This window comes from Chionomys nivalis, chromosome 16, assembly GCF_950005125.1.
Source record: "Chionomys nivalis chromosome 16, mChiNiv1.1, whole genome shotgun sequence".
Taxonomy (NCBI): Eukaryota; Metazoa; Chordata; class Mammalia; order Rodentia; family Cricetidae; genus Chionomys; species Chionomys nivalis.
Window position 1 is genome coordinate 15,234,410 of NC_080101.1, and position 23,117 is coordinate 15,257,526.

Genomic DNA, 23,117 nt, shown 5'->3' on the forward strand with positions numbered 1-23,117 from the left:
TTAGAGTTTATTACAACTGTAATAAAATTTTGCTTTTATATAATTTGTCACCTACATGAAACTCAGAGATATTTATTGTCACTCTGATTTTTAAATGGAATGTGAGATACTGTTTTTACATTGCCCTTTTGTGATACCCAAGGGTGATTTCACCATGATGAACAAATTGTTCAGCATGATACAAATATGACCTACTTCCACGCTAACGTGTCTTCCCAGTAAGTGTGTCAGGAAGATAAGAGCAAGGGCTGTAGCGGTATCTCAGGAGAGAAAGTGTGTTCTGCTCGAGGAGTGTGTAAGCTTGGTCTCCAAAACCCAGGATAAGAAAAGCCAGGCACTGAGCTGCACACCTGTAACCCCAGCACTGGCTAGGCAGAGATGGGGGACTCCAAGTCTCGCTGGCTTGCCTGGCAAGCAGTAGTTAAAGACTGTCTCAAGAATAAATAAAAGCAAGGTGGATGGTGTTGAAGGTTGGCTCCTGGAATCTGTACACACGAGCCTACATATACCAAGAGAGAAGAACAGGAGGGGGAGGGGGAAGGGGAAGATAGTCTAGTCTTTCAAGTCAAAGGCCATGGTGCCATTTTAAATAACCAAAATTTTGAGTGAATCAGTTTTAAAGCATCTATGTATACTTTTTTATTTTTATCTTACCAAGTCCTCTATGTATTCTGCTGCTATTGTTCTTCAGCTCATCAACCTGTATAGCTAGATCCCTGATCGTCTCTCCTTTGGGTTCCACAAGAATCTCTCCAGAGGAAATTACCTCACTAGATCTCCCATGTTCTACTTCCACATTTTGTTTCCTAGAAAACGTAGGGCAGACCTGTCACAAACAGCATAAATCTTTACTTACGGACGTCCTGAAGAATTCCTTGTGGATGTGGGCTTTTGAGTTCTGTTTGGCTAGCAGTGTCCTCCATCTGTTGGCTCGCCTGTTCTGTGGGTTGTACTGACCTTTTCTCTCCGTGTTGTGCAGCACGCCACGGGCAGGACCTTTGAGAGCGAAGCGAGGTTCCAGTGCAATCCAGGCTATAAGGCAGCTGGGAGTCCTGTGTTTGTCTGCCAAGCCAATCGCCACTGGCACAGTGAGGCCCCTCTGTCCTGCACCCCTCTCAACTGTGGGAAACCCCCTCCCATCCAGAATGGCTTCATGAAAGGAGAAAGCTTTGACTTGGGGTCCAAGGTTCAGTTCTTCTGTAATGAGGGATATGAGCTTGTTGGGGATAATTCTTGGACTTGCCAGAAATCTGGCAAATGGAGTAAGAAGCCAAGCCCAAAATGTGTCCCCACCAAGTGCCCGGAGCCTCCCCTCTTGGAAAACCAGCTCGTATTAAAGGAATTAACTTCCGAGGTGGGCGTGATGACCATTTCCTGTAAAGAGGGGCATGTCTTGCAAGGCCCTTCCATCCTGAAGTGCATGCCATCTGGGCAATGGAATGGTTCCTTTCCAGTGTGTAAGATGGTCCTTTGCCCCTCGCCTCCCTTGATTCCCTTCAGCCTCCCTGCTTCTGGCGCTCTTCACTTTGGAAGTGCTGTCAAGTACTCGTGTGTCGATGGGTTTTTCTTAAGAGGTGATCCGACCATCCTCTGCCAGGCTGACGGCATCTGGAGTTCTCCGTTGCCCGAATGTGTCCCGGTCGAATGCCCCCAACCTGAGGAGCTCCTCAACGGTATCATCCACGTGCAAGGGCTTGCCTATCTCAGCACCACGTTCTACACCTGCAAACCAGGCTTCGAGTTAGTGGGCAATGCCACCACCCTCTGTGGGGAAAACGGCCAGTGGCTTGGAGGAAAACCAGTGTGCAAACCCGTCGAATGCCCGGAGCCCAAAGAGATTTTAAATGGCCAGTTCTCTTACATAAGCTTCCAGTATGGACAAACCATCACATACTTTTGTGACCGAGGCTTCCGGCTCGAAGGTCCCAAAGCCCTGACCTGCTTAGAGACAGGTGACTGGGATATGGATGCCCCCTCTTGCCTTGCCATCCACTGTAGTGACCCACAGCCCATCGAAAATGGTTTCGTAGAAGGTGCGGATTACAGATATGGCGCCATGATTATCTATAGCTGCTTCCCTGGCTTTCAGGTGGTTGGTCACGCCATGCAGACCTGTGAAGAGTCAGGATGGTCCAGCTCCAGCCCAACGTGTGTACCCATAGACTGTGGTCTCCCTCCTCACATAGACTTTGGAGACTGTACGAAAGTCAAAGACGGCCAGGAATATTTCGATCAAGAAGATGACATGATGGAAGTCCCGTATCTGACTCCCCGTCCTCAGCAGTTGAAAACAACAGCTAAAACCCCTGATGCGCATGCGTCCCACTTTCTATACGGCACCATGGTTTCCTACAGCTGCGACCCCGGCTATGAGCTCCTGGGAAACCCAGTGCTGATCTGCCAGGAAGATGGGACGTGGAATGGGAGTGCTCCCTCTTGCATTTCGATTGAGTGTGATTTGCCCATTGCTCCCGAAAATGGCTTTTTGCATTTCACACAGACGACCATGGGCAGCGCTGTGCAATATAGCTGCAAGCCGGGGCACGTTTTAGAAGGCTCCCACTTAAGGCTTTGTCTGCAGAATAAGAAGTGGAGCGGTGCCGCACCGCGCTGTGAAGCTGTTTCGTGCAGCAAGCCAAACCCACTCAGGAACGGACTCGTCAAAGGAAGCGACTACTCATACCTGGCTGTGTTACGCTATGAGTGTGACCCTGGCTATGTGCTCAATGGAACTGAGACGAGAACATGCCGGGAAAATAAAGACTGGGATGGGCACGAGCCAACGTGTGTTCCTGTGGATTGTGGCTCACCCCCAGTCCCCAACAATGGCCAAGTGAAGGGAGAGTTCACGTTCCAAAAGGAGGTCACGTACTCTTGCAGTGAAGGGTTCATCCTTGAAGGAGCCAGGAGCCGTGTCTGTCTCACCAATGGGAGTTGGAGTGGTCCCACTCCCAGCTGCACGCCTGTCAGATGTACTGCCCCAATGCAGGTGGCAAATGGGGTGACCGATGGCCTAGACTATGGGTTCAAGAAGGAAGTAGCATTCCGCTGTCTAGAGGGCTATGTGTTACATGGGGCTCCTAAACTTACCTGTCAGGCAGATGGGACTTGGGATGCAGAGGTTCCCGTCTGTAAACCAGCGACCTGTGGTCCTCCCGACGATCTTCCCCAAGGCTTCCCTAATGGCTTTTCCTTTTATCACGGAGGTCACATACAGTATCAGTGCTTTCCTGGTTTTAAGCTCCATGGCAACCCATCAAGAAGATGCCTTGCCAATGGTTCCTGGAGCGGCAACTCACCTTCCTGCCTACCCTGCAGGTGTTCCACGCCCCTCATTCAGCACGGAATGGTCAATGCAACCGATGTGGCCTGCGGAAAGACAGTCCAGATTGAGTGCTTCCGAGGCTTCAAGCTCCTTGGGCTTTCTGAAATCACCTGTGACGCCAATGGCCAGTGGTCTGGCTTGCCACTCTGTGAGCATGCTGACTGCGGTTCTCTCCCGGCCATACCCAATGCAGTCGTCAGTGAGAGTAGTCCTTTGGAGGACAACGTGGTGACCTACAGCTGCAGGTCCGGCTACATCATGCAAGGCAGTTCAAATCTGATCTGTACAGAGAAAGGGACATGGAGCCAGCCTTACCCAGCCTGTGAGCCCCTGTCCTGTGGACCCCCACCGCCTGTTGCCAACGCAGTGTCAATAGGAGAGACATACACCTATGAAAGCAAAGTGAAACTCAGGTAAGACCATGGGTGGCTATAAAATGTGCAAGGAGTGTAGGCAGGATTATAAAATGAAGTGAGGTGTCAAAATGGAGCTATTAGGGAGAGATCCTCCATCCCTGGACTTCCCTCCAAAGCCCAAAGCTTTTAGCATTTGACTTAATTATTCAGGGTCATGTAGAAATCCATTTACTGTGAAAATAAATGTATGCCTTTTCCAGACTATGGTTTCTAACATAATCCTCATGGTGTTCATGAAATCACAAGGTCTCCTAACTAGCTTCATTCATTTTTTTAATCTATGAGCAATTTGAATTAAAGAGACTACCCAACCTGTACTACTTAAACTAAGTATATGTTGCTCCAATAATGGAAACTCTCCTGTCTGGATAGGATTATCAAATATTCAAATGAAGGGTGTAAAAATTTGGAATGAATCTACGGAATTTTTATTGGAATAAGTAAGCATCACATTCAAATCATCTCAACTGTCTTGAAGCTTTGTTTACCATTCTGGTGAACCGTGGCCTATCTTCCAGGCATTTACACCTCAGATCTGATCGATAATTTAGCCCCTCTTCTGGGGAGATCCGCTGTGAAGATTTTAGCCTGCCTTCCTGTTCCCTAACTGTAGTAAAAATAGACTCTGTGGAAGGCTGCCATGTGAGGAAGCCGAACCGTGGCAGAGGCCTGTGCACAGAACGGAAGAACAAAGGGCCACGCCTGGACTTTGAAGCACATTTTAAGACTTCCGTATGGATGTCGATGCATTAGGCATTTTGAGGGCCACAGTGTCACCTGCTTGTCGTTATTCCCCTGGGTTTTTCCTTGGTGTGTGATGATGACACTGAGTAGTAGGTCTTTACTTAGTTCCTACTAATCGGGTTGTTCCAATTGTACAGGACTTCTGTCTCCTACCTAGCCTGGTAATATTCAGGATTTAAAAGGTGTTCTTTAATGATTACTATAAAGTGATTGAATGGTTTGATTTAAAAGGAAGTATGTGATAGTGGTAGGAGCATGGGTTCTAGAACACTCCCTCTAGAGTACATAGTCTTATCATATCCCACACAAACTATGAAGTTATGTAGCTTCAAGAAAGGTACCTAATCAATGCCAAATGGCAATGACGGTCCTAATGGCACCTGGTAATGGTGTGGACATGAGAACTGGATGATTTGATATGTGTAAAGCATGTGGGGGGGGTCACCAGAAATTAATCATTGTACAGAACCATTTGCTGCATAAGTATACACACTTTTAGGTCACGAAGGCTTTAGAGCCGATTTGACTTGAGTCTGAACTAGACAATAGCTGGGGCAATGCTTAATGTTCAAGCTTAGAAGTACCTAGTCCAGGCACCTTATATGGTGCTTGTTGCACAGTAAACCGTAAACACTATGTTATATTCCTACCAGTACCTAAGTATAGCAGGAATTGGACTTCTCTATAGTTTCTTGAACTGTTGACTGTTTTAGAATGATAAATAAAAGACACTAACTTCAGCCATATCTAAGACAACTTTGCTCTCAGCTCATCTTGAATGTGGATCACTAATTAATCTGGGTGTTGTGTTATATTAATGTTTTTGTGTAGTGATGTTATCCATCTGACCTTTGAGCCAGTTTTAAGGTTTCTCATAAAATGTCTCCTGAGCCTTGCGACAACTCCTTCAATCTGAGCATACGTCAGGCCCAGCGTGCTACCTTCTGCAGGTTCATTTTCTGCATTGCAGGTGTCTGGAAGGGTACGTGATAGATACAGATACAGATACGTTCACCTGCGAGCAAGATGGCCATTGGGTCCCTGAAAGAATCTCCTGCAGTCCTAGAAAATGCCCCGTGCCATCAAACACAACACGCATGCGTGTTCATGGAGACGACTTCCGGGTGAATAAACAAGTTTCTGTTTCCTGCGTAGAAGGGTTTACCTACGAAGGAGCAGACTCGTCAACGTGCCAGGTAAGATGCTGCCTCCGAGTGGGACCTGTAAGTCTAACCGTGACAGCTATAGCTATGAACAGGGGCACTTCGTGCTGGCCAAGAAAGAGTAACAAATGCCGCAAGTTTCATTCGCATCCGAAGAGTTGAGAAGCTTCTTAGAAACAGAAGGTGGAGCTGGGGCGCTGTCTCGGTGGTTAAGAGCACAGACTGTTCCTCCAGAGGACCTGGGTTTGGTTCCCAACACCCACATGGTAGCTTGCAACTGTCTGCAACTCTAGGTCAGAGGATCTGATGCCCACGTGCACAAGAATCGTGCAGGCAAAACACCCACACGTACAAAATAAAATTTTTAACAAAAAGGGAAAAAAATACAGCATGTTTTTTCTCCTAATATTTCCAGCTTTAAACTTAAAAGGGACCAATGTTAGGGAAAATATTAAAAACAAACAGAGAAACACCTATAATGAGATATTCTATACGTAGCAATCGGTGGTGGTCTCGGTGGAAGGCCCGAAAGCTGCACCAGCAGACAGGAAACCGTAGTCAAATCCTGCCTCCACAATTTATTGTTTGTTTACTTTAGAAAATCACATGATCCCAGCATGGTGGCCCATTGTATGAACATAGCACTCTGGAGGCAGAGGCAAGAGGATCACCAGACCTGTCTGGGCTGTGTATCAAGACTATGAGGTTATAGGGTTGGGGAAGGGATATAGCTCTGTTGCTAGAATGTTCACCCAGCATGCCTGAGACCCCGGGTTTTCTCTTCATATCACAGAAAGCTGCGTATGGTGATGCCCACCCGCAAGGGGAGGGAGGCCTGAGGAACAGATGTTGCAGAGGAGGTTTGGGGACAGTTTGGACTACAAGATGGGGGAGGAGGAATCTATACTTCAGGTTTCCTTACTGGAAGACATACGTGTAAAATAACACTTACTTTATATAACTGTTGTGCAAAACCACACCGGTGATGGAGAAAACGCCTGACTTCTGCGAGCTTTGATCTTTCAAAAATCATCAGCCAGTTTGTGCACACAGAGACTCTTGGGCACAAAGTTTGCGGTTAGTTTACCACGAAGTGCTTTCTGTGCCTAGAATAGCTTGCTAACTCTAACACCTTGTTAAAGATGTGAATTGCCCCACAGATAGCAGGCCTTCCTAGCAGAGCCTCTTCTCCTAGCCTCCACATCAAGACTGTAAAATGAATCCCTCGGCTTCCCTTCATTTGCTGAAGTTAGGCTGGGGGCTGGACGAGGAGACCTACATAACACAGGCATGCCCTTTCCCCCAGCGTGTGGGTTAGATGGCCGTCACTCAGATTTGGAGTTTCCTCGACACATCCTTCAGGTTGTTTATCTGTAAGTCTGTGCTCATCGAAAGGGTAAAATTATTTCATGTCTACACTGGACTTTGAAGAACTACAGATAACAAGCAACAAAGTTCGGGGAAGCCTTTGGTCCTTCTGACTCTCACTTTGGGGTGAGTCTGCCATATAAATAGAACACTCATGTATGGATTCCTAAATATGACATACAATTTCTGATCTCTTCTTCAGCCCGATGGCACATGGGAGCCACCGTTTTCTGATGAATCCTGCACCCCAGTTTTTTGTGGGCACCCTGAAAGTCCAGAGCATGGCTCGGTGGTTGGCAGTCTATACAGCTTTGGAAGCACCGTCGCTTACCAGTGTGATTCTGGCTATGAATTAGAGGTACAGTAACAAATTACTCAGCAAAAAATTAATGCGCTATTCTGATATGCTTAAGATTCTTTTTAATATTTGCATAAGTTCATTTTACCAACATGATGCTGAAAACATCCTGTTATATTTTGGGTATTTTTTTAATTCTTTTAACACATTTTGGAAAAATAGTTAAGAAGACTTAGAATTTTTAAACATACAAAAAACATGAGCCAGGTGTGGTGACCCACACCAGTGATCTCAGCTACTCAGAGGCAGAGACAGGAAGGTGACAAGTTCAAGGCCTGCCTGGACAACCTTGAGGCTCTGTCACCAAAAAGAAAGAAAGAAAGAAAGAAAGAAAGAAAGAAAGAAAGAAAGAAAGAAAGAAAGAAAGAAAGAAAGGAAGGAAGGAAGGAAGGAAGGAAGGAAGGAAGGAAGGAAGGAAGGAAGGAAGGAAGGAAGAAAGAAAGAAAGAAAAGGAGGGTGTGGCTCAGGGGCAGAGTGCTTGTCTAACATATCCTGATCCAATCCAGAGTTCAAAGAACAAATTGGGACTGAAGAGATGGGAGTTGGGAGTTAGGCTCCCAGCGCCCAGTCAGGCAGCTCCCAACTGGCCCCACGATGCATCACTATAGCACAGCCCCATCAAGGGGGTGCTTGAGTGAAGCCAGGCCTTGACCAACAGCAAGCACACAAGCACGGGCAAGCTCTTACCTGCAGTCAGGTTCCCCGTGATATATCTAGGCCGAAACTCCTCGGAACTCACCTAAGAAAACCCCAACTTTGTCCTTAAGTGACTCCTGACTGCAGTATTATAGTCCCGTGGGCAGCACCTACATCTCCCTATTAGCTGTAATGGGAGCACTGAGGTTGGTTTCTCTGATTATTATCTCGCCGTCATTGCTGTCTAGGAGGGCTGGTGTCAACCACAAGAGATTGTCATCTGGCTTTTCAGGAATCTTTTATTGTTTGCAGTGGTGTGTAAGGACAGGTTACCTGACGCATTCATTACCAGTCGGCTGCTAAATGTGTGTGGTGCGGCCCTTTTCTGTTGTTGTTGTTTTGGGTGTGTGTGTGTGTGTGAAATCAAAGAGTTGTCATAAGGAAGGGCCATGAAAACTGGAACCAGATTTCTGTGGTTCTTAGTTTATTTCTTCAAAGGATAAAAAAATGAAACACAAAAAGCATGGCGGCAACCTAATAATACATTGTGACTGGAGAACTTTCCTGGTTTTGAAACTGGAATATTCTTCACCTGGGATTCCTGATCTTGAAATTTCTTAATGCTTTTGGAAACAAAATATACCACAAATTCATGAAATTTGAAGAAGTTGGTAATTTAACTTAAAATGTTGGAGTAAACAGCCTGCCGTTAACTACAAAGCTGAAAGTTTATTAATAACTGTTCTCATTCCAACCAACCGTTAAAATCACCTGAGAGTCTTTTCAAAAAGATTTATGCCCAGTTACTTGGAGAAATAAAAATACGGGTCCATAGCGAGAGATGGAAAAGACTTCCTGAAAACCCTCATCACCTGAAATAGTGGGAACCTGGAGGGGTGGAGAGAGAGCTCGGCAGTTAAAGGCAGCAGCAGCTCTTTCAGAGGACCTGGGTGCAATTCCCAGAACCCACCTGGTGACTCACAGCTGTCTGTAGCTCCAGACCCAGGGACTCCACCACCCTTTTCTAGTCTCTGGGCACTGTACACACACACATAAAACAAGTCAGTGATCCTTTAAAGGAAACATGGTGCCAACTAGAGGAAGTTTCAAAAGCCATTTGTGCAGCAATACAGGTGGTCATCCCAACCCAGTGACACGGGTCAAACATCACAGATAGGAGACTCTTAACGACACTGACACACAGTGACTTGGAACTATCAGCAGATGCTACTGTGCAAACCAGTATTGAGAACACACAACTGAAGAGGAAGGATTGGCTCCTTGAAGAAGACTGAGGACACAGATAACCAGATGCCAAGTGAAGACCAGAATCTGCAATCCCTATGAACTGCTGGATTTAGGCTTTGATTAACTGTGTTTGTTGATATCACACCCACAAACTAGAGATGGCAGCCATTTATGTCTCTGGATGGAATATGTGTTGATGACTTGCTCCCTTCCAGGAAGAGAATGAACTTAGTCTTATCAAGTTCTCAGTCTGCTAAGTAGTATCGGTGACATCATGTAAGACAGGCAGCAGAGGGGTGTCTGGGAACATCAGCAGAACAGATGACAGGCCTGAGACACATACATGGGCAGGGGAAACAGAGAAGGAACCAGAGGTTTAGGAAGGCACAGTTCTTAAAAATATATGACGTTATTGTTATTATTTACTGTAGTCATGGTGTTCCGTAGAGGAGTGCTGGTTAGTTTTTTTGTCAACTTGACACAAGATAGGGTCACCAGGAAAGACGGAACTCCAGCTGAGAAAATGCCTCCGTCAGCTCAGCCTATAGCCCTGTCTGGCATGTTCTTGACTAATGATAGATGTTAAAGAGCCCCAGCCCACTCTGGGTAGCATCACCTGGGCAGGTGGTCCTGGGTTTTCTAAGAAAGCAGACTAGACAAGCCATGGGAGCAAGCCAGTAAGTGACATTCCTCCATGGTCTCTATATCAGTTCCTAAGATTAGGTAGGTTCCTGCCTTTTGGTTCCCGCCCTGACTTCTCATCATGAACTCTAAGCTGTATACTGAAATAACCCGTTCCCCTTACAAGTTACTTTTGGTCATGGGGTTTTTATCACAGGCCTAGAAAGCAAGCTAGGTCAAAGGTTTTGCGTTTTTAACCAGCATCCGGCCCCCAAGGCTGGTGGATGGGAGAGGCTCCAGATCAGTCCCAGCAGGACTTCTGAGACAGACTGTCTGCTCTGCTGAGGGTTCTGAAGGACCCTGGGGCACTGACCTGCTCACCCTTGGCCTGTTGACAGGCACAGTACAGTAAACTTCCTGGCTTCCTTGGCTGGGATGGCTGCAGGCAAATGACAGTGGCAAGCACCACCCTCTCTGGATTGTCCCAATTCTCTGCGGGGTGATTATCATCATCCACTTCCAGGATTCAAATTGCTACCCAAAGCAGGCAAAGCAATCAAGATACCCAATATAAATTATATTGTGTTCTTCTGTGTTAATACGGCCCCGTTAGTGTAAGGCAAATAGATTTTTGTGAGCTATTAGAATCTCAAAAAAAAAAAAAAATTACCATGCCTGAAGAAATGAATTAGGAAAAATATATTTAAAGTGAACTAAAGGATAAATCAAAATAAACAACTGGCGACTGGATTGATTATTTTAAAAATCACCACCACAGCGAATAATAAAATGGACGTTAAGGCTCTAAGGCGTCATACAAGAATCTGTGTAAGTTTATTGGAAACTTAGATACAACAGCGGGGAAAACTCACACTTAAGAAAAAGTAAGGCAGGGAAAGGGAAAGTAAAAGGGAAAGAAAAGGAAAAACCGCATGGTAAACATTGCCAGTTACGAAGGAGGAAATGAGTGGATTGTTTCATAGCTGATTAGGAACATAATATAAGTTGGGAATACAGATGGTTCTGTTAAGAGATAACAGAAAAACAGGATCTACAGAAATTATACTCAGGAATCAAAGAATAGTCCCATAGATACATAGCCCTGAGAGATACAGGATACTGAAAAATTCAGATTATTACAAATTATTGTTCAAGAAAGAGATATTGCAGAAGGCAGAGAAGTAAATTTAAGACTTTACCCAGAGTATTTAAAATGTTAAATACATTGGCCTTTAATACATTTAGGTGTAACAGGTAAGTCTCATCACTGGAATTTGGATGGGGACTCATGCTTTGTTTTATGTATCAAGTATTGAAAAGATAAATGCAACTCAAAATAGTTTTAAACGTACTGAACAAATTCATCCTGACATTTCCAACCCATTCTTTGTGAGTCCTTGGTATGGATTATAATTAACTGTCACTTAAAATAGAAGATAAAGTTAAGTCTGTCTTCATCACGTGATTCTGCCAGGGAGGAATTTTGTTGAAATTGTTTTTGAGAGTCTCAACTTTACAGTACATTCATTTAATAGATTCATTTGGCATTTTAGTACTAAGTCACTGAAGGCCACAGTTAAGATGGCTTCACAGTCCCCTCTTGTCTCTCTATTATGAATTGGGATCCTGTTCATGACCCTTCTCTGCTACTCCACAGGGGAACAGGGAACGAGTCTGCCAGGAGAACGGGCAGTGGAGTGGGCAGGTGGCCGTGTGCACAGGTGAGTTAAGTGGCACCCAAGGGTCCCAGAAATAGTACCAAGGACACAAGATAACAGCGTGTCTCCATTTTCTTTATATATCCATTTTGTGCCTTAATAAATAAACACATAAACTACAAGAGAACACTTAATGGCTTTTGCTCAAGGGCCCCAACCAATAAGGACCAGAGAGTAACTGAAATATGGCATAAGATTGCTGGTTCAGCAACAGCACATGGTTTGCTTAGAAACTTGTGTTTATTTGCACTTTTGTGGTATTTTCTCCAAAAATAAGTATACAATGAAGGCTTAGAACTGTTGCTTGTATATAAAATAACTGGCCCTTAATGACATTATTCTTAAATGGTGCTGGGACATCAGACAAATAGAGAGCCACAGTTGAGCAAGGTGTTTCAGAAACTCGATTGCTGAGAATAGCCAAGCTTCTCCACCAGTGTGTGGGTTCATCCACGCCCACCATTTCTTCCCTCTGTTTCCACCATATGTGCAGAGGTAGAAGAGGAAAATTAACTCTGTGTCTTTAAGAACCTTAAATCTGTAAGTGAATATTATATGATTGTGATTCAATGAAAAAAATGGCTTTTCTTAGTTCTCAAAAACTTGGGTAAACATTATAATGAAAACATTTTTAAAAATTCAGTAATATCTCAAGTCACAAAAATACATTTGTTTCTAACTTGGGGCAGTCCTTAATGACATTTTGTTTTATAAATTATCCCAGTTTGTTTCTCTTACTTCAGGTTTATTTTATTAATATCTGAATTCAATCACAAATGTCAAAATATAGAGTAGTAACAAACATTCTCTATATAGCACTTAATTTTTGCATTTTATATTTCATTATGCATGGATTTTATACGAATGCATTTTATACAAGTTTATCCATGTGTTGAACTTGTATATCCCAACCCCAGTAGCAGACTATTTAAACTGCTCATGTTCAAAAAGAGTTTGTATGTGTAGGACATAGGAGTGGAGACAAAGAGGAATCCCACATATCTGTCAACGAACATCTCCAGGTGTTAATGAGTGGTCATTTTTTAAGCTATTAGTCATACAAATTTCAAAAAATCAGACAAAACAAATCAAGAAAATATTTTTAAGGTCACCACTCAGAGTAAAACCTCTTGATATCTGCTGTTATATGCTTTTTTTAGGTATACTCTAAGCCACACATAGTTGTGGGGATGAAGAATAGACAGAGAGAATCCAACCCATAAATCCTTACATAACTTAAGAAATTAATGTGGTCTTAATCAAGTTTTTTTAGCTTTTCTGAGACTCACTTTTTTTAAGTATTATTGAGCTTATCTCAGAATTGCTGCTGGATTTGGAAGGAAAAAATATATAGTACTCAATCAAATTTCAATTTCAGATGAAAAAAAATTTGAATATAAATATGTACCACACAATATTTAAGAAGTGTTTATGCTAAAATGTATGTTTTTATCTGGTCTTACAAACCAAGTGTTATTAAGCATAATAGTAAAATTGGTATCATATAAGAAGTTCACAGCCATAACATCCCTTTATTTCATGCAAATGCTCATCTAAACCACTACCACATCCATCACTATTAGCAAAATACATAAAGACAAATGAAATACATAGAACTAAATAGCAATCTTCACATGGAGCATGTGGTAGTCCAACAGAAATATACAGTATGTTTTTTCTATATCAATAAATATTATTGTGTTTAATTTGTAAGTAGGCATATATATGTGTGTGTGCATGTAGTGGATGTGTGTGTATATATGATATATATACATATATATCATGTTATATACATATATATCATATTATACACACGCTACAAAAATAGCTTCAGCAAATATAGTAAGAGAAGCAAAGGAGATGTGGGAAAACATTTAATGCAAGGCTGTATTTTTCCTTTCAGAGAGCAGGTGTGAGGCTCCAGCTGAGTTTCTGAATGGCAAGGCTGTCCTGGACAACACCACATCTGGACCTAGCCTGCTGTTTTCCTGCCACAGAGGCTACACCCTGGAAGGGTCCCCTGAGGCTCATTGCACTGAAAATGGAACTTGGAGTCACCTGATTCCCCTCTGCAAACGTGTGTGTTGACTTTAAGAGCTGTTTTAATCATATTTGGCTTCATAGTTAGCTTCCCACATGTCTTAAATGAAGGGGAAACACTGGTAGGTGAGATTGGTCCAAGGAAGGCCACCGTGGCCAGTAAGCACAACTTTATGGGATATTATAAAACTCTACTTTGTTTGTTTTGTTTTTGTTTTTGTTTTTTTTTTTTTTCGAGACAGGGTTTCTCTGTGGTTTTGGAGCCTGTCCTGGAACTAGCTCTGTAGACCAGGCTGGTCTCAAACTCACAGAGATCCGCCTGCCTCTGCCTCCCAAGTGCTGGGATTAAAGGCGTGCGCCACCACCGCCTGGCAAAACTTTACTTTGTATTATGTTATAACAGCCTTCTAAGAATCCGCTTTTATCAGACTCCTTGGCTGGTTATAAACTCAGACATTCAGAAAAAATACAAATTAGTGAAAGTATTTTGAAATGAAGATACTGTGAATTCTATTGACAGGAAAAAAGGAGATAAAGAAGAAGATATGGTTAAGTCTGATGTTAATATGAAACATATAAATGTGGTAAATAAAGATAATTTGACCACCTCAATGAAAACAGTACAAATGAAGTATAACTTGAGAAGGCTTCTGGCTACTGTCATGTACAATGGAGCCTTTAGAATTAAGACGAGCCCTACCTCAGTGTGACTTATTTTATACCCACTTAAAATCAGAAAAAACTGCAATAGCTTAAGCCTGTGTCACGCTCCCTGAACACAGCTGCGCACTGGCGTCACTTCCTGTGGGTCCCTCAGAACCGTGGGCCACAAACACAACATGAAGGTCTGTCATCTTGTTTCTCACAGAACGGGTCTGAAGTCAGCCTAAACTCACACAGCGATGTCTGATGACTCTCTGTGTCCATCTTCTCTGAAGGCTGTTCAGCAAAAGAAAGGAGTTCAGCAGAATTTATCACGCTGTTGACATTCATCAAATATTGAGGGAATACTCAGCGTGGTCCTTGATTTCTTATATGCCTGACCTTTAATCTGCACACATGTGGGGTGAAGCAAATCTGTGGTTAATGTTTGCAGTTCTGAATTGTTAAGCTTTTGCTGAGCGTGGTGAGTTGAGTCAGGAGGAACATGTGTTTGAGATCAGATTGTTCGAAATTTTAAAAAAAAAAAACATATTCGTATTAGTATTGTCATTGAGAATCTGTGTTCTGCAAGCCCCATTCTGTCTTTAAAGAGATGAGCTAGGGAAAGAAAAGACATCTCAGTAAGCACCTGCCCCGCCTTTTCACAGCAAACCCGTGCCCTGTCCCTTTTGTGATCCCCGAGAACTCTCTGCTTTCTGAGAGAGAGTTTCACGTCGGCCAGAACGTGTCTGTCAAGTGCAGGGAAGGCTTCCTGCTCAGAGGCAACGGTGTCATCACCTGCAACCCCGATGAGACGTGGACACAGACCAACGCCAAGTGCGAAAGTGAGTGGATGGGCGGAGCCCCCTGGAGGCCCGCTCGTGTGGAAGGGTCCTCCATTTCTCAGATTTTTTAATGTCTATTTTATTTACTATTAGTGTGGAGGGGAAAGGGGAGAAGGAGGGAGGAAGGAAAGAGGGAAGCAAGGAGAAAGAAGGGAGGTGTAACTTAAAGCATACATGTAGAAAGGTCAGAGGACAGTCAGGGCCAAAGGATCCAGTTCAGATTGTCGTACATGCTTCACAAGTACTTTTGCCTGCTGAGCCAGGTTCCTGGCCATGTGAAGTCAGGGGAGGGGGTTGTTTCTGGTTTTAATTAATACTTGATTAATTAAAGTATTTAATTAATTTAATTAATTAAAGTATGCTGTTTACATTACAGCAATTTTTTTAAATTTTACTTTTATGTGTATGAGTGGTTTGCATATGTGTGGGCATCATGTGTGTCTTTGGTGCCTACGAAGGCATATTGGGTCCCCTGCAATTGAAGTTATAGATAACTGTGAGTGGCCATGCAGGTGTTGGGATCGGAACCTGGGTCTGCAGGAGCAGTAAATGTGCATAACATCAGCACCCTCTCTTTAGCCCTGTGAAGTCATTCCCAGTGGAGTCACTGATTGGTTTGTAGTTATCTAACTCTGCACTCTCTTAGTTAACTTCTGCATTGATGCCTAAAATGACAAAAATATGGTTTGAATACTGAACACTTTTTTTAAAATGAATTTTCCAGACCAAATTAAAACCTTCCTGGGTAGGAGAATTAGGATTGACCGAGTCGATATGTCAAATATGCTCCTCCGAGAACAAGCGTGACCCTAAGTTTAAAACACAGATTTCTCTCGACATCACGGAAGTCTTCACGTTATCCTTTAATGGGCTATGAGTGCTTTATGCAAACAAAAATTACCCTGAGCTGGTTCTCAACCATGAGCCTATGTCAGTAGAACTTCAGAAGCTCTCTAGAACACTGATTCTGTGAGGCCAGATAACCTCAGTTTCTCACAGTTCCTGGGTGTCCCCTACAAAGGTTGTTAACGGTATCAATAGGAAATGTCTTGTATGCCCGGCTAGTGGCAGTATTTTGAGAAGTGCTAGGAACTTTAGGAGGTGAGACACAGCTGGAGGAAATAGGTCCCTGGGGTAGGACCTTGTCCCCCGGCCCCTGGCTCTCTCACTCTCAACTGCTGTGAGGTGAAGAACACCATGGCCACAGGGTTCTGTCCAAGCACAGGAGCCCACCGACCGTGGGCTGAACCATATGGAACCACGAGCCTAGATAAGCCTTTCATATCTTAGGCCATTTCTGACAGGGATTTTGTTCACAGTGATGAGTAGGCAGAGGGATACTGCTGTCCATGAGCCGTAACTTGACAGCTGCTGGCCCAGCACCATGTTAATCCATCCTTCTGCAGGTTAACTGTGATTATCTCCTGGAATCTCTTACTCCCCGCTTCCACTTTAAACATCTTCCCATCCAAGATCCCTGTCTTGTCTCCCTTGTTGCCCAAGCTACTCTGTCAACAGCACTCAATGAAAATGTTCACTGGGTTTAACCACATGCAAGGTACGAGGCTACATAACATAAGAATATTTTGAGTGAGATGTAGTCCATCTTCAAGACGTCACACTAAAAGTTTCTCAAGTATGCAACAGGGGGAGATGAAAAGCGAAGGTGGCATGGCGGCCATCATGTGGCTCAGCTTTGCTGGGTCTTTGTCAAACAGCTGTCCTGAGTTTATGACGTCTGCCATCCCCATCAGATATGGCTGTGCCACGTGCACATGAAGACTAGGCTGGAGTTCTAGCCTCCAAAATTCTAACTCTGAACTTACAATAATGCCTTAGCGTCTTTTCAATCTTAGGGTTCTCATTTGTTAATAGTAACACTACTGCTCATCTCGTGGGTTTATATCAGCTGTTTCTCTGGATGGGAAGAGGTACCCAGTCACTCCACCTCCCCACTCCCAGAATTTTTAGCTAGCAGTCAGCCTACTGCAGCATTAGACTTTTTATTTTATTTAAAAAAAAAAAAAAGCCAGAAAATTCCACACTATATTTTTAGCTAGGATTTAGTTCCCAGACACTTACGAAATCTACCACTAATGAACGGGAAAGAAGTAACTGAGCGTACATGGATTTCTCTTTGACCCTCTGGTCCGGTTTAAAGCCACCTGCCTGAAGGGAATGAGGCCAAGTGGCCTCATTCTGCCCACACATCTTCACCTTGGTTCTTGGCTCCCTGATGCTTGCCATTCAGACCACTGGAAGTAAGAGCCGGAAGAGACGTGTGTTTGTTACAAATGCGCCTTCTATGCATGCAGGGTGATGTTCGGTATTCTAGAGTGGACCACGAGTTGCCCTGGAGAGGAGACGGTTTCCGTGATTGTTAATCCTCCAGCCTCTTTCATGTTTTCTATCAGCCAGGAAGTCTTTGGATTAAAACCACACATCCTTCCCCCTCCTGACTACCTGCTTCTCATATTAATCCCGACAGACCAGAGATTAGAATTTAATGCACATGAGAATCACTTAGGGCGGGTACATAAAATGCAGGTTCCCAAGGCAGAAACCTCCAGAAATGTGTATTTAAAACCCCAGATGATTCCCAGGTAGGCGCTTTGATTATCAAACTGCTATAAGCCAGCCATCGGTTCCCTGTGATCTTTCTAACCGTTGTCCCAGTTAGAAACCTTCCCGCTCTGACTCATCTCTAGCATAGTACAAATGCCACTTCCCTATGGTCCGTACCTTGACAGCTCTAGCGTGGTTTTATATTTGTCTCGATGTTTTTATGGCATGCCATCTATTCTTATGGCACAGCTCACAGGAGGCTCATTGTACCATGTGTCTGCCCTTCCCTACTTATCTGAACAAAGCGTGGCATTTATTTCTTCCCAGTCTCTGATTTCTCATAAGCATTTCATCTAGCCCAGAAGGAAAAGAAAATATAGAAACATCACACAGATGTCTTATTTCCTCTACTAAATCTTAACAATAGCATGGTAACAAAATGGCCTTTTGTAATCAGGTCATGTGGTCTGAGCACCTGTTAGGTTTACACAAACTAGGTACATGGTAGAATACTGAGTTCAGCCCAGGCCTCAGCGCACACCAGAATGATCTTGAGACAGCTTATAAAAATCTTCAAAGCAAAAACAGCTGTCCCAATCTTGATTTAAATATACAGCACATGTACTCTTGAAGAAAGGACGGTTACTCAGTCTAACACAGATGCCCAAAGGCACTTTGCATTCTCAAGAAGGGGTCTTGAATTTCATGGAACTCAGCCACAGGCTGCTGTTAGCATCCATTCATTCTCTAAATACACAGCGAGCTCTGGTAGGGTTGTTACTCTAGACAGTAAGAGAACATTTCATAATCCATGATTGTTCCTCTGAAATGGTAGGCTACCATGCTCCTTTCCTCCCTGTGTTCATTTGGTAAGTATTCTGTTTCCACCTTCTCTGGCAGCCGCCTCTTTGGCAAGGTCTGAGATCTCCTCCTTGTTCTCTGCCTCGTGTCTTTCCTTGGGTTTCAAACAGCTCAGTCTGGGTACTTGAATCACGGGACAAAGACCGTGTGGTATTATGATCTAATTTGACTAAAACGGCAGATTATTCTTTCGGTTCCTAGTATTCTAGACATTATGTAGATGAAAGAATTTTATCTATGTATTTTATCTATGATCCTTAAACTGATGTCAGTCTCCATGGTAAGGTTGTGCTCAGTCTTGGCTAGTTGGACAGGCTCAATTGTTATTTGTTCCTCCTATAGAAATTTCGTGTGGTCCTCCACCTCGTGTAGAAAATGCCATTGCTCGAGGTGTTCGTTACCAGTATGGGGACATGATCACCTACTCCTGTTACAGTGGGTACATGCTAGAAGGTTCCCTGAGGAGCGTCTGCCTAGAAAATGGAACATGGACACCGTCTCCTGTTTGCAGAGGTAAGAGAATATTTGATCATTCCCAAGTGAGGCTGCAGGGATGGGTACACGGAGGTCAACATGACCAACCATCAGTGTGTGGCTTGGCCTTAAATTGAGCTTAATAGTGTCATCATTTTCCAGAACTAATTTACGATTTTTGAAAACCTGCTCATTTCTTCACAATGGAAACAGGTAACAGGGTCTCCCAAGCACACGCCTCTAAAGCTGCTGCTTTCCTAACAACAACCGAATGGTTTGGGAAACCACAGTTGTGTCATTTGTTGTAAAAGCATTCATTGAAAATTGAGAACTGTGCTACTGAACGGACAGTCTGAAGTGCTCAGACTCAAGAGAGCTGCAGAGTGCAGTGTGATTCAGGCCCCGAGGGAAGAGGCAGATAGACATTAGTCAGAGAATATAAAGTTTCAGTTAGTTAAGGTGAGCATGTTCTGAAGATCTGAAGCATTTCCTCTGCAGTTAACATCATTGTGTTGTAGTTTTGCAATTTGCAGGGAGGGAGGAAGGGAGGGGGGGAGGGAGGGAGGGGGGAGGGAGGGAAAGAGGGAGGGGAGGAGGGAGGGAGGGAAAGAAAAGGGGGAGAAAGAATTGGTAATTGTGTGTGCTAGCAAATGGTAATTAGCTCGACTATGCCTGATTTTATAATGCACGCATAAAACAGGCTATCAAGTTCTAAGTTGTCAATACAGTTCACAATTATCTATTTTGCCTCCATAAAGACAAGGTTGAGTGTCAGGGTAAGAGCCAGCAGCACATGCCTCTCCTCACATGCTGGAACTCTTTCTCGGCAGTTCATGTCTCCTCTCTAAAGCCTGCATCATTGAGGAACTGTGAACGAGAAATCCTGCACTCCATTAGGAATCACCTTGTTTTCTTTCCAGCTGTCTGTCGGTTCCCATGCCAGAATGGAGGTGTCTGCCAACGTCCAAATGCTTGCTCCTGCCCAGACGGCTGGATGGGGCGTCTCTGTGAAGAGCGTGAGTCTGTCTCTGAATGTTCCTTTGCACCCCATCCTTTGCCGAGACACTGCTGGCTTATGGGAGGTTCTGGGAATGCCTTCGCTATCTCGCAGAGTTGGTTGCCTCAAATCCTTGCTGCAGGCCCGAGTGTGCAGCACTCTCAAGGATCACTAGGCTGCAGAAGATCTAGCTACAGTCTCTATGACTTGGAGTTTGCAGTTGCCTCATCCAAAGCCTCACGTGCCTTGTTAGGGGAGGGGCTTGTGACCACTGCTGCAGCACACTCTCTCTCTTCCCTTACCTCAGTTCAGTGACAACCAGCCCAGCCTTTGCTACAGTTGGAAGGATTGCAGCATCACAGAACACTGTGCCTTCCAGGGGACTCATGAGACCACCGTGGCTCTCGGTTATCAGAGAATAACTCCTAATTACGAAAATAGGGGAAATTGGAAGTCCTAGTCTATATAATACTTAACAAATTAATAGGATTTTTATTCTTACTTAACCTATGCTTAGTTTGTTGAGGGTATAAAAATAACTACTTTGATTTTTATAATTTTATTATTTGTGTACATGCATGTGCAAAGAGCATATGTGGAAGTCAGAGGTCGACCCTGAGGAGGTGGTTCTCTCCTTCCACCAGTGGACCTGGGGAGGGGAGTCGAAATGAGGTCATCAGGTTTGCCAGACAAGTGCTTTTACCTGCTGAGCCATCTGAGTGGCCCTCAATAAGTTGTTTCAAATGACTTTTAATGTCTAAAGTTTACTCGTTTTACTATGTATTGTTATTATTGGTATTATTATTGCTATTGTTGTTATTATTATTATGGTTTTGGTTTTAGTTTTTCAAGACATGGTTTCTCCTGTCTATCCTGGAACTAGCTCTGTAGACCAGGCTGGCCTCGAATTCACAGAGATCCGCCTGCCTCTGCCTCCCGAGAGCTGGGATTAAAGGCGTGCGCCACCACCACCGCCCGGCTGCAAGTTTGCTCTTTTCTATGTCCTCATATGTGTAGGGATAAAACAGCTTCCTGTATGGATAGGCGATGCTGAGTCATTGGTGTGACAGAAGTCAAATTAGACCAGTTGGGGCCTTTGTCCCCCTCCACATAAGACCAACTCTAAAATTTACTCAGTGTGACTTTTTCAGCTGTTTTTTTTTTTAAGGAAAATAAATAATGGCTGTTATCAATTAATCAAATCAAGTGTTTTCACAAGGATAAGGGAAAAACTGTCATATTTTTTCCTTTCTGTTTTCATTCCTTTTCATATGGGGCTGGCTCCCAGGCTTCAATGCCGTAATACTAAGGGTTCAAAGATACTGGGGTACGCCAGCCACAGGCCAGGATTAGCTAGTCTAGCTGGCTGGCATATGCTTGCCCTTCGTCATAAAGGGAGGGGGGCTTCACAGACTTTAGTTTGCAGAGAAGCCAGTTTGCAGAGGCTTTAAGATTCAGACTGGTTCAGTTGAGCAGAAATGAGACCTGAGAGTCTGTGCTTCTAACCAGCTCCTAGTTCACTCAAGGCAATGATCTCACATACATGAAGCGTCCTCTGCCTCTTCTGGAGAGATGATTGCCATGGAAGGTAATGCCTGGCCCTGTAACCGCCAGGCCTCAGTTCCTAGGAAGTAAAGAGTTGAGCTGTCCGATTACTGCTGAACTATTAGACAAGAGACGACGGGACACCCCAGCCTCCTCCCAGTCTCGCGTGTAGTTCAAGAAGAAAGCCTGAGGCAGCCGAATCCTCTCACAGTGTTTTAGACAATTCTCAGAAGAAATCTGAAATGATGATAAATGGGGTTTGTTCTGCTGGTGCTGCAAAGACTGGAAGCAAAGTGCTGAGCAAACAGCCGGGACAGAGCCCTCAAGGAAAGAGTGCTTTTGGCCTCCCTGGTTACACCTGAGTAAGGCTCAGACCTCCTCCCGGCTGTGTTTTCCTGGCAATGGTCATTAGTAAGCCGAGTGCATACGGGAAGATCTCAGTGAACCATGAGAAGTTTCTCCTCCAGCAATGTGGATTTTGAACATCTAAGCAGATCTGAACATGGGTGCTGTCATCAAATCCTTTGTCAACGCATTTTTATCTGTTTTGTTTTGGTTTTTAGCAATATGCATACTTCCCTGTCTGAACGGAGGGCGCTGTGTGGCTCCTTATCAGTGTGACTGCCCGGCAGGCTGGACTGGGTCTCGCTGTCATACAGGTAGGCTTTCTTCCATGGTTTCTTTTCTTAGTGGTTTGGTTTCATGAAACCACAGGAGACACCAATGGACTGAACTCGGACTGAAAGGTAAGATTGCAACAGAAGGGTACCAGCATACATGCAGGCAAACCACCCATATACTTAAAAGGCTTTTGGGTTTTTTTAAGAAAATGTGATTTTGGCAGCAGCAAGGAATCAGCTGGGAAGTTATAGGTACACTCTACACAAGAAGTGGCAACATCTAAAGATGTTAAAATAAAAAGTGGCGGCTGTGTGAGAAGCATGCTACTTGATACTGATGTGGTTGGTGCGGGGAGCGATGATTCTGTTCTTTCCAGGTCGGCCTCGGGGATTGAAACCAGTACCATTTACTGAACCAGGGGAAACAGCTTGGTGTCTAGGCACGGAGTTGAACTAGAGGAGTCTGGGACACACAAGGACAGTGGTCTGAACCGCAGACTCATGATAGTGTGGGTTCCCAGCAGACACATCTAGATTGAAGACAGATTTGTATGTCGTCAATAAAGGGGGGGAAGAAACAGTGCTGTACAGAACACACCGCGGCATGGGGGGGTGACCGCATGGGCACGAGAAGGAAGGAGGAAGTGGTTCCCGCTAACGATGTCTCCAGATAGGGACCACCAAGCAGCGTGCTCCTTGAGAGTCACGGTTTCTCAGCTCAGCAAACAGAAAGGTGCTGGGTCTTGGGCTGGGACGCTCGGGTTTTATTTTTTGCCAGGCTTTGTTCTGTTTAGCGCATTCCCCCCACACACACACTGATTAAACTGCAAGTGAGTGTGCCCTGCTGACCCTCTCTTGCTCACACTTAGCAAGAGGATCCTGCAAGGGGAACGCTTCCTGTTTACTTCTCTTCTCCCTTCTCCTCTTCACC

At 44.3% G+C, this 23,117-nt stretch overlaps 1 protein-coding gene across 2 annotated transcripts in view; it reads left to right on the forward strand.

Annotated features, from left to right (window-relative positions):
- Svep1 (sushi, von Willebrand factor type A, EGF and pentraxin domain containing 1) overlaps positions 1-23,117 on the forward strand; it is a 153,904-nt gene that overhangs the window by 128,183 nt on the left and 2,604 nt on the right. For both annotated transcript variants that reach the window (XM_057790420.1, XM_057790421.1), the window contains exons 38-46: positions 980-3,738; positions 5,456-5,681; positions 7,219-7,374; positions 11,537-11,600; positions 13,501-13,674; positions 14,948-15,124; positions 18,893-19,063; positions 19,945-20,040; positions 22,130-22,225. In XM_057790420.1, the coding sequence (XP_057646403.1) occupies positions 980-3,738; positions 5,456-5,681; positions 7,219-7,374; positions 11,537-11,600; positions 13,501-13,674; positions 14,948-15,124; positions 18,893-19,063; positions 19,945-20,040; positions 22,130-22,225 (3,919 nt within the window). The remainder of the gene's footprint in view (positions 1-979; positions 3,739-5,455; positions 5,682-7,218; positions 7,375-11,536; positions 11,601-13,500; positions 13,675-14,947; positions 15,125-18,892; positions 19,064-19,944; positions 20,041-22,129; positions 22,226-23,117) is intronic.